We start from the raw sequence: 11,421 nt of genomic DNA on the forward strand, positions 1-11,421 counted from the left end.
AAATTCAGTGCTCCTTTGTCTGTCGTTAACAGAATCTGATCTTGTTATTTGCCTTGATGCAAGTAGGAATGACTGAGTTTCTGCAGCAAGTTGTCCTTTCCTGCAGGTAACTCTACTGGGCCGGCCCCACAGATCAGTGCTCTTCCTAAGGTCTTCTTCACAACATTTATGTGCAAATGTTGGTACACACATCTACTCTATGTCTGTGCTGAAGTTGTAATGTGCTAAATAAAAATGGACACAAATAAAGAGATTCTTACAGGACTGGTATGATGCCTCGGTATTTCTTAAGAACTCTATACCTCAACACTGAAAACGTAATTACTTTAAGAAGGCAGAAGGTCTTTACAGGATATTCGCTTTTTTTTACCCAAACTTCATTACTGTGGAACTAGTACAAGCTTCTCTAAAAGCCCTGAAGGGGGTACTTCTGCTTCATGACTGGATGTCAGGTTGCAACCGAGCTGTTTCAGAGCATCAGGCCCTCACAGAAGAGTTTGGAATATAGATCTGGTCTCAGCAGTGGGCACCACAAGCAGCTGCATACGCAGCACAGCTTTTCAGACTTTGTAGCCTTGCTTACCTAAGGAATCGTCAAGGTTTAGTGTTCTTTAGAAACGCAGAGAGGAAGAATGTTAAACTACGTGGATTACAAAGATTTTTCCTCGCCCAATGATTTTCTAGTGTTCATAAATGACCTAAAGAAATGATGCCGCGTAGTTACTGGCAGGTGGGTGGGTTACACTTGCAGTTCTTTCTGCTGCCACTGTAAGCAGGACATTTCTTCTGCTTTATCCTACACATTTCCAAACTCGGCAAAAAGGAAGAAAAGTTCAGAAAAACATTTATAAAACCCCACAATAACATCACCACTAGTGCTACTAAAACGAGACCAAATTTTTCAAACTGAAGCAAGATAGTTAAGAAAGAATAGCAATTCTTGTAAGTGGTGGAAGACGCGATTAATATTTGTTAGGTCAAACCCTCACAACTTTTTTTAATTTGACAAAATTAAGAAAGTGTCTTGAGTTCGCATTCCGGTCTTGTCAACTGTTTAAATAGTCTAAGACTCAACACAAAAATGTAAGTAATTCCAGAGTCACATCCCACCCCCATTTCAAACTGAACAAAGAGTAGCTTCCTTATGCAGAGGAGGAAGAAAAGAGTTTTAAAAAATGGAATTACAAATTCTTGTAGGTCGTAAGAGACTGTCAGTATTTCCTGTAAACTGCACATCTGGCAACCATGCAAATACAGTCACCATCACTCTTGTCTTTCCAGAGAACTTCCACATCCAGTGTGATGGAATGACACAGTATTTGAGGAGCAGCAACCTAGGACCACTAAAGGAGTCCTCAGTTGTACTGTCACGTTGACATAACTTTCTGAAGAACAGATTTCTGACTGGTACATGAAACATTGATATTCCAGAGCAAAAAATCCTCAGATGACCACATGAACAAGTAAAAACAATTGCAGTTGAACTTCTTCCAATTTGGCATCTTCTGGAAGGCCACATAGCAATGCCTTTGCTGAGGCTATGGAATTCCACAAAACAAGTAACACTTTGTATACCTACCATTTTGTATTATTGCAGGAGAATTCTTAAAGCCTTCAATTAGACATGTCTAAGGTCTATCTGAAAAAAACCCCAAACTACTACTAATAATAATAAGAAGAAGAATAATCATCAAACCCACAAAACCCAAAACCAGAAAAAAACACCACCCAACAAAACCACCCAAACCTTGATAGAGAAAAAAAGACATAAGAAATGGCACTACAGTGCAAAAACTACTCAGGTCCTACCTGGCGTGTCCCCTGCTCTCTCCCACGTCTCATGCTACCAATGACAGACAGTTTCCTCCCATCTCCCTTACACGGCCACGACAGTATATTCAATTCTCCCATCTTTTCAGGGCCTTTGGCAAAAGGCGGCTCATTCAGTAGTTATTTTAGCAGATCTAATCTGTACCTAATCTGCAGCTGCAGGTTTTCTTATGGAACACCCAACGTAATAAATGCAGTTTGGTCAGAGAAAACTGCCAGCCAGGAAGGATCAGCATTCTCCTTGCCTTCCCTTGTCCCATCTGGGACATAAAAAGTTTCTTCATTGGATGATGGATTAACATAGTCTTATGTCCTAATTTGATCGCTTACCTTCATGGCTTATGGGAATTTACTGTCTTTGAGAGGTCGACTCCTTTTATCATGCCAACCAAATGACTCAACAGGCTCAAAATTTATAAAGTAATAGATGAAGAGAGGATTTGTATTCTTTTTTTCTTTAGGGGAAAGAACTCTGAAAAGCGAGATTATTTTATCTTAAGAGGTAAAACAACCCCTTAAAGGCCAGTCTGTAACAGGAAGAAGCTAAGTGACAGGACGCATGAGAAGAATGGTTCAAAGCTGCACGAGGGGAGGTTTAGACTGGATATTAGGAAGCAATTCGTTACCAAGAGGATGATGAAACACTGGAACTGGCTTAGTAGAGAAGGGGTCGATGCCCCAAGTCTGTCAGTGTTTGAGAGGCATTTGGACAACGCCATTAACAACATGCTTTAACTTTTGGTCAGCCCTGAACGGGTCAAGCAGTTGGCCTAGATTACTGTTGTGGGTCCCTTACAACTGAAATAGTCCATTCCATTCCATTCCATTCCATTCCATTCCATTCCATTCCATTCCATTCCATTCCATTCCATTCCATTCCATCACAGCTACATCTGCAGCTACAGACAGAGAAGGGAACAAGGGAACCGCACCATCTTTCACGCTCTCAGTACAGCACATACAAACATCCCAGATGTATACGCTGCCCCAAAAGGGAGTTCTGTAACTGTTAAGCACACACAAGGAACAGGACATACACACAGGTAAGTTTTTTAAGAACAGCTATTTTCTGCAGAGCTGGTCTTTGGGAAATTTAATTCATGGCGGACAGCAGAGAACTACATATAATCATACATTATTGTCATGCCCCAAGTTAAAACGCATTTCAAAATAACCCTCTGAAACTCACTTTCTTCACCTTAAGAACTGAATAATCATGGCTGGCCTTCTGCTACAGCGGCTACATGCCCTCTTCCATGTAGCTGAAAGAATAAAATGTCTATCTCACAGCAGTGCTGAATTTTCATTTCTAGTCATTCCTTTGTTAATTGTGTCTTCAGATCTGCTTAATGCCCAGTGTCAACGTTCCCACCCGCTGCTGATACAGAAATTGTTATAAGGATTCTGAGCTCACATGTCCACTGCAAGTGTTTCAATCTTTCTCTAGGAGAGTATAGGAAAGTAACGAGTATATACTTTTAAATAGCTAGACTAGTATCTTCTGGAGTGACACTAGCTCAACATCTATATTCCTCGTATCTTAGATGCAGAGTAAATGCCCACTCAGCAATGCAAGTCTTTGTTAATATTGCCACCTAGAGGAAATCACCGATCACAGTGACATTTTAGTAAATGCACTGCTTAAGTAAATTCTTACAGAAAACTGTAAATGCAAGACAGGTGAAATAAAGACAGCCATTAACATTTTTTTCCCCCCCTCAAGTTTTTTTTTTTTATTATTTATTGATAGCATTGAGACCAATAGTTGCAGTATTCCAGTATTTTTACAGCCGCCTTGTCTCCACTCCCACAACGGCCTCTAACCATCTTCCCTGTTCCCATGAACTGAGGGGGTGAGAGGGGAAAGGTGCTGAAGAAGGGGGCAAAGACATGCAGAAAAACCTTATGTACCACCTTTGCCCACTTGTTTTTAATCCTCTAAGGAACTCAGTTTATTAAAAAAAACAGGAAATACAGAAATGAAAGTCTGGTTTATAAGCTTAACCCTGGCAAGAAATGGGGAGTTGTGTTTAACCTTATGATGTCTCATTTCGGAAAAAATGTTGCTCACACAGTGTATTTACTCTAAAGGCAGACAGAAATGAAAAACAAAAGCAAAATGATGAACTCATTTAGAGATGGGGGATAAGCAAGCATGGCTTGGGGGAATCAGATTTCAACTCCCTAATGGTAGTAATAATCTGATTTCTTAGCAGTGCCTTATTTGCTTAAAAAAAAAAAAAAAAAGCTTTACCCAAAATACCCCTAGAGCTTTCTCTGTTAATTTGATTAAATCACAGTATTTACAACAGTTTTACTCTTTTGGGTTCTTTGGGAAATTTTGGTAAGCAATGCCACTAAGATTCTTTCTCAACATACGCACAGACAAGCTCTTCAGATATGCAATTTTTGGCCACTGTAAGCAGATATCCCATGACCCTTAACCTCCACATTTTTCAGCTGTCTGCAGTCTAAAGCTCTGACTTGCAATACTTGGGCATAACATGATCATGACTTGGCTGGAGTTATTCCCCTCCACTTCAAAATCATGGAGCCGAGTTATCTTATACCAATTAATTTTCACAGAGCTCTCACTTTAAATAGTTTCAGAAAAGTTACTCAAGAAAAGCAAAGAATAACTTGAGCTCCAAAACCCACGGGCAGTCATGGTCCTTTATATGACAAGCGTCTTTTCCATTGCCACTTGCTTACCTCACTTGGTATTTTTCCCCATGTTGCAACTAACCTGTAGCACTTCCCTAACTCTTACAGAGTAGACATAACTAACAACTTCGCACCATGTCCAGTTGTTTTCTGTAACAAAAAAACCTGTTCCCACCCCATGGCATTCCATCAACCCACAGACATACTATTTAACTAACTTCTCAAAATTTAGGTGCGTTTTCAAGGCCAGACACTCCAAAGGTAGCTTGTGTAAACCATTACATCAGCAGAAAAAAACCAAGACACTTGTATTCAACCATGGTCACGTACAGCCTTAGAACATAGGATTTCTTCTCCCACGCCATTCTATTTTAGACAGCCTACATACTGCTACTCTCACGCTTTTGGATTTGGTACAACTGCAGTGAGAATGAGAACGCATCCTCCTCCTCCTCCGTCAAAAAACGCAACACAAGAACCACACTTACAGAGTATTACAGACAAGAAATACAAACGACTTTGAACTATTCACAAGTCAGGTGCTCTACACAGTTGCACTATCAGTACCTACGGGCAGTGACTTCAAGGGGCACTGGTAACTCACCATCTATTTGAAAAAGATGCAGCTGAGCAGAACAAGAAATATAAGAACATAAGAAAACCCAAACTACAAGCACAAGTAACTTGAGCAGGGATCAAGAACTTTACTAAGTTTCATTACTTTAGAATAGTCATTAAATGTCTAGATAAATTTTGAATGCTATTTATGTTTAAAATGAGAAAAAGGTGATGCCATAGAATAGCACACCTGATAGATAAACAAGACAAATCCTAAAAAAGAATATTGCCACATAAAAAAGTTATCAGAAATAATCTGATCACTTGCTCCCAGTAGTCACCTATGAAAACATTCACCTGACTTTGTTTTCATATACTAAGGATTAGAAAACTCATGCAGAGTTTTTGTTTTTAAACTCCAAACAGATATTGCTGTTTCTTTTTCAGTCTCCTTACACTTCAGTATCCCTCATTTAACTTGCACAGTGTAGTTCTTAAATACTTTGAAGGAGCCTTTGACAGCTGTTCTGACCAACTCATCTTCTCCAAATAACTTCCTGTCCCGGTCTGTGGACTACATAAAAAACCCATATTTTAAGTTACCAGATATTGCAAGCCTCAGACATCTGAGATAGTACTTGACAGGTAGAAAATAAAGCTACATTTCCTAAGCTTGCAAACAACAACCCAAAATAGGATAATATAGTATGCCATATTATACAAGACACAAAAGGGAGCTTTTTTTTTTTCTTTTTTCCAAATTATCTTAAAACTTTACAATATTATCCTTACAATATATGTCACTGACTTCTTTACAACAGACTGTGGAAGAAAAATTTAACACTTATGGAAAAAGTATTCTATAAAATTACATTTTTTGTAATTAACATGTCACCTTTATTAGTACACTTGGCAGTTGTGAAAGATTATTAGCAAGGGAAGTTTACAGAGCCATTAACGTCATCAATTTACATTTTTCTGTTAGCAACAAAGACCCTCCGGAATTAAGACAATCACTTCACTAGCATAGATAAATGGTTTACTAAGGCAACCTGTTTTCAGATATCTAGTCTGCATAAGAATATTTATTTATGTATTTATTTATCAAAAGCTGCATATTTCTTCTGGAAGGAATATTTCTCCCACCCACCCCGTTTGCTTATGTTCTTCCACTTTTAGAAGTGGATGCTAGCTTCAGACTTGCAAGTTTTGTGTGAAGACAGATTTATTGTTACACAGATGTGAGGCAGCTACATGCATTCCAGTTCCAAGAAAAGCAGGCAGTTCTATTCAGCTTCACCTGTTTATTTCTTGTTTGTATCTTTCACATCAAAGTTGCAGCAATTGTCCATCCACATTTGTCATAAGTACAACTATGTGATGTAACAATTATTCCAGACGTGAGCTCATTTCTTTTTCTTCCCTTTACCTTTCTTGCCTCCCTCTCCTTGCTGAAGACTTTGATCGCTACCTCCCATCTTTTGTGTTCTTGTTTTCAGTTTGGGAATTGTTTCCGCAGCATACAGCATCACTGATTTACCTAAAAATACAGGGAGAGATCAATGCATGCCTAATATATTAAGAAAGTTTGCATCATTTTCAAAGTTAGAAACTTCAGCCCCACTTTAGATTTGTTAAACTAGATATAAAGCCTAGTAGTTCTACTTCCCCTGTGCAGCTAGAAGTTTGTAAAAAACTCTTCTCAACCTTTTTTTTTTTTTAAAAAAAATAAATTTAAGTGCAGGACTGTTCACAGCAGACTGGAACAGCACATAACCTGACAATCTCCAAAGTATCTACATCCTTCCTGTTACTCCTTCACTTCACCTCTTAATGGCCTAAAATACCTGGGACAGAATGACCAGGCAAAAGCTACAAGCATTTTTAGAAAGGCACTTCCATCAGGAATATGATTTTAAATTGTCTCCTCCTGACTAACACCACTCTTACATTACTCTGGATTCAGTATTCTTTTTGCTCTTTCCTTAAGATATATACTTCTTCATATATATATTTGCTTCCCTTTTACACACTGATTAATTTTCAGGAAAAATGCAAAAGACTGAATTACTTGTCATTCAAGATGAACTATTCTGATTAATTAGTTGAAGCTGCTCCATTGTTATCTTATGAAAATGGCCAAGAGAAAACTCAACTGAATTCAGTATTGTATTTTATCAATTTGGCATCCATACTGATGCCTAGCTGATGTACGTAACCTAAGAAAAAGGTGGTATTTAGCCATTTTAATACCAAATCCAGCTTTAACTGTCAACAAAACGGTAGGCTAAAACTGAATAGCTGCTTTATTCAACATACACAGAACACTCCCCACAATCCCCTCCAATCCAACCACTGAAGAAACAGCAGGATCAAAGACAACAGCATTTTAACAAATTCCACTCAACACTCACACACCAACTTGATTTCATTGACTTATACAGGCAAAGAGATTTAATGTAAAGTTGTAAAATGTATAATAGTAAAACTAATGGAAGAAGGTGTTAACAAAATGAGTAAAGTCTCTCTGTTCTATTAACAGATGAAGTGCCTAAACCTACTCACGTGTTGGAAACTGAGGTAAACATGGGTTGCCATCATCCTGTTTGAGCTGGATTCGTACTCTACCTCTGTACTGCATGTCTCTGTTCCACTCTCTAGGATACATCTTATTTTTCTGTCATACAAAAGGAGAAAATTATAATAAGAACTCAAATAATTTTCTGCAAAATTTGTCAGGCAATTGATTTAAGTCATAGCAGCCTGGAATTCTGAACAGATGTAAGCCATAACCATATCTCTCCAACAGTGTCATCCACCATTTAGCCATTGCAGTAGTATCCAAAGCTATAGCGTAAATTTTCAGAAGCACTGCTGCAAACAGCTACTGGTACTGAATAATTTAGCAAGTAACCTGCTGCTACAGGGACTGTTCTACTTCCCCACCAGTCTAGACCACAGTGACACAGGTTTTTGCTTTATCTCCACAGCCACAAACCCTTCTGGACACCTAGAGACAGTAAGTCATAGGTCACAGTCTGAGGCCCACTGCTTCTGGATACTCATAGCTTTCATTTTTGTCAAAGTGTTACAGGTTTCTTACTGGTACTGGCTATTTCACAGGCTGCTGTGCGCTTACAGGAACGTATTCGACTTCTGAAAATAAAAATGATTTTGTACCGGTTTTTGGATACCAGTCATACTCTTAGATGAGGACCTAAATTCTTCTTAGAAAACTCAACAGTATTTTAAATTAATAATTACTTCAGAAAACAAATTACAAAAAGTTACCTCTCTAGAAACCCAGACTCATTCCCCAAGAAAAAAGTAACAAGCTTAAACTATGTGAAAAGCAAGCAAGTATCGCAGTAAAAAAAAAATAACATTCTCTGGCTAAACCATAATTCCAAAGGACTGAAGATTTCAGCCATCAGAACCCTATTCCTATAGGACACTCATTCCAAAACATAATAAACTTTCATTAAAAATATGCCTTTTTAAAAGCATAATTTGCAGTTGCAGCTTGCAAAATTAGCTTTTATTCTGACACACTTTTAAGCATCTAAGATAGTCTTCTCAGAAGGATAGTTAAACAAAAGTAATCTTTTTATAAGCTTAAAAGTGGTGTTTTCTCATGACACCTGGATTATTCCTAAATGCTGTGCATACAGTCTTCCAACATTTACTTCATCATTATTGTCAGTTATTACTCAAAGCAAGCAAACATCTTGGCTGATAATAAAACCTTCCAATTGTAATTTATCCTGTCTGTTAGAAAAGATAAGACGAGAGAACAGAGACACATACCAAGTTTTGGTGTTTTTTTGCGTGGGTTTTTTTTTTTTTTTAATTACCTCTAATAGCACGTTGAATCCAACTGCTGCACATACATCCTGAATTTCTGTAGATGTGGGATTTTCAACAGCCTGTTGAAACAATGTCTTACAGTTAATTATTTTTCAATCATGAACTACCTATACAGCAATAGTTAGCAGTTTCCCATGCTATACTCTATAACTAGAAAAAGCAGATGAGGAAAGAGAAGGTACTTCAAATAATGCCAAATCTACTGCAGTAGTTATCTGTGAGCGCTCCTACAGTCTGGAAAATACTAAAAAAAAGTCCAGAAGACATAAGACATCAGTAAAGCAGGAACCAGATGAGACAGAAGTAATTAGGACAGAGGAGCAAGTAAAATAACTGCTTAGGAAAAGTAACTGAAATGAAGTAGCAACTACTATATTTACAAAAAAACCCCACCAAAAAGCCACGAATCAGCAACAGCAAACTTACAGCAAGGACTGAAGGAGAAAAGCATAGACACCCATCCCTAAGCAGTGAGAAAAGCCCTTTATATTCCCAGCAGTCCTTGTTAAAAATATTATGAGTGAGATGATCAAAATCTACTTCTGAACGATTAAAAACAACAACAACCAAGTCTATGTGTCACATGCATTGTAAGTTCTATCTTTGACAGCAGCAAAGGGGACAGGGCACTGAATATAGGCATATATAGTCAGTCACCAAAAACCAATCATTAGCTAGCTATTCTTTTCTGCATTGCTTTTAAATTTGGCAAACTACTTATGTAAGTGGTTGACTGCATTAAGTTTCTCATTATTTCACCTGCTTGCCAAAGGTGCTGCTCACATGAAAGTAGACACTTAAACCCAGTGCTCTTCTATCAAATTCATATGCTGACACTAGGTTATCTTCAAATACACTGTAATTTCCAGTTACTGAGCTACTTGCCATGGGGGATAGAAAAGATCAACAGCTTTGAGATTTATTTTCCAGCTCTCTACACACTACTGCATAGCATAACAAAACATCATATTTCCCTGTCACACACAAAATTACTTTGTCTATAGGTATCCTTCTTCCTTCTGCTATTGTCTTCTTGTTATTCAAATATGCTGGATAAATGCAGATGAATCTAAAAAGAGAAACCAGTGAGTTTAAGTAAGTAATATGAACTCCTTAATCTTTTATGCAATATTTCCCGGTAGAACAAAAAAAACAAATCTCATGGCTACAGCACAAAAGTTCCCACAGCAGCTTGAAAAACCTTTTATTTTCCCTAGACCAATCAGTAATATGTTGCAAAACCTCGTTTTGAGTTATCCAGGATACTGCATGACCATTTGGCTGAAATGTTGCTTTCATGACACCACTTTTGGGGGCATGCTGTGTACAAAGGATGGTGCTATCTGTCGTGAGGAAAAAAAAAAGCTGGAAGAGAATACTTCGGCCCATTTCTTAAAACCCTGAAACCTAGAAGGAAACATACACATTTCCCTGAAAAGAATTAAGGTTTCCTGAAAAGGTTGTATGTAGTACACTAATTGCTCACTAAGTTCTCAGTAGAAACAAGAACCAGTTTTTTTTCTGCTATGGATTTGCTGCCCCCCCCCCCTTCTATTCACACACAGAACAACCCAGATTTTGGTAAGTTATAAAGCCTCTGAGAAACTATGCATAGAAACTTGCTTAAGATTTTTCAGTAAATTAAAACCTGTTAAGCACCTGCAGGGGACAAGAGTGACAGAACCTCAATTATACTTCTTACTAGACTACAAAAAACCAACTAGCTGAGGCCTACAAGGAGAAGCTGAAGAATGCCTACATTTGAACAAGGAGCCATGACAGCATAAGAAAATAGGTAAGCAGAAAGTCAGCAAATAACCCAGAGCGGACTAATATTCAGTTAGCTGGAGACTGACAAGGACCACTAATCCTTACTGCTTCCCAGGAAACATTTCTTGCTGCCTCTAAAGCTAGCGTCAGTCATCTCAGCTCTTATTTCTCTTCTGCTAAGTACTTTTTCATTGGTATTTTCCCCTATTAACTACATCCTCTTGACGAGGCAACTAGTACTTCTGCGTAAGTGGCCGCGTTCTGCACAGGAAATTTTCAGTCTCGTTACGTTTGCAACCATCAGCACACTACACTGACCACCCACCACCTTCTCTTGCTCAGTTTACCCCTTCTGAGCTTTACGTGATATGACACGTTACAAGAATGACAGGACAGCGCACCTTCACGCACTGCAGCATCGGAAACTGCCCAATCTCCACCTCTCATTCCAACGCACGCCCGGCAATACCCTCCCTGGTACAACACAACCCTCCGCCGCGGGTCACTGCCGGCCCCTCGCCTTGCTGCACCGCATGCCGACTGCACACCCGACTGCTGCCTCCGGGAACCGACCCCAAGGACTGTTCGGGAGAAACCCAGCAGGCCACCCACACCAAATTCGGCGTGCGGCCATGTTACATGACGTGTTACTGCAACGTTACCGCACGTACTTGGAAACTTTACTACAGCTGCAGGCCTGACCCACCTCCCAGCGTCCCCAGCCGGCATGTC

At 38.9% G+C, this 11,421-nt stretch overlaps 1 protein-coding gene across 1 annotated transcript; it reads right to left on the reverse strand.

The window, feature by feature from the left end:
• Nucleotides 1–6,259: 6,259 nt before the first annotated feature.
• Nucleotides 6,260–11,418, reverse strand: SRP19 (signal recognition particle 19kDa). The gene is made up of 5 exons (XM_009893833.1): nt 11,091–11,418; nt 9,913–10,031; nt 8,907–8,978; nt 7,618–7,729; nt 6,260–6,592 (listed from the first exon to the last, which is right to left on the reverse strand). The coding sequence occupies exons 1-5, from the start codon at nt 11,416–11,418 to the stop codon at nt 6,459–6,461; spliced, it is 765 nt and encodes a 254-aa protein (XP_009892135.1). The 3' UTR covers nt 6,260–6,458.
• Between the last annotated feature and the right edge of the window lie 3 nt (nt 11,419–11,421).

This window comes from Charadrius vociferus, unplaced genomic scaffold, assembly GCF_000708025.1.
Source record: "Charadrius vociferus isolate BGI_N301 unplaced genomic scaffold, ASM70802v2 scaffold158, whole genome shotgun sequence".
Classification (NCBI taxonomy): Eukaryota; Metazoa; Chordata; class Aves; order Charadriiformes; family Charadriidae; genus Charadrius; species Charadrius vociferus.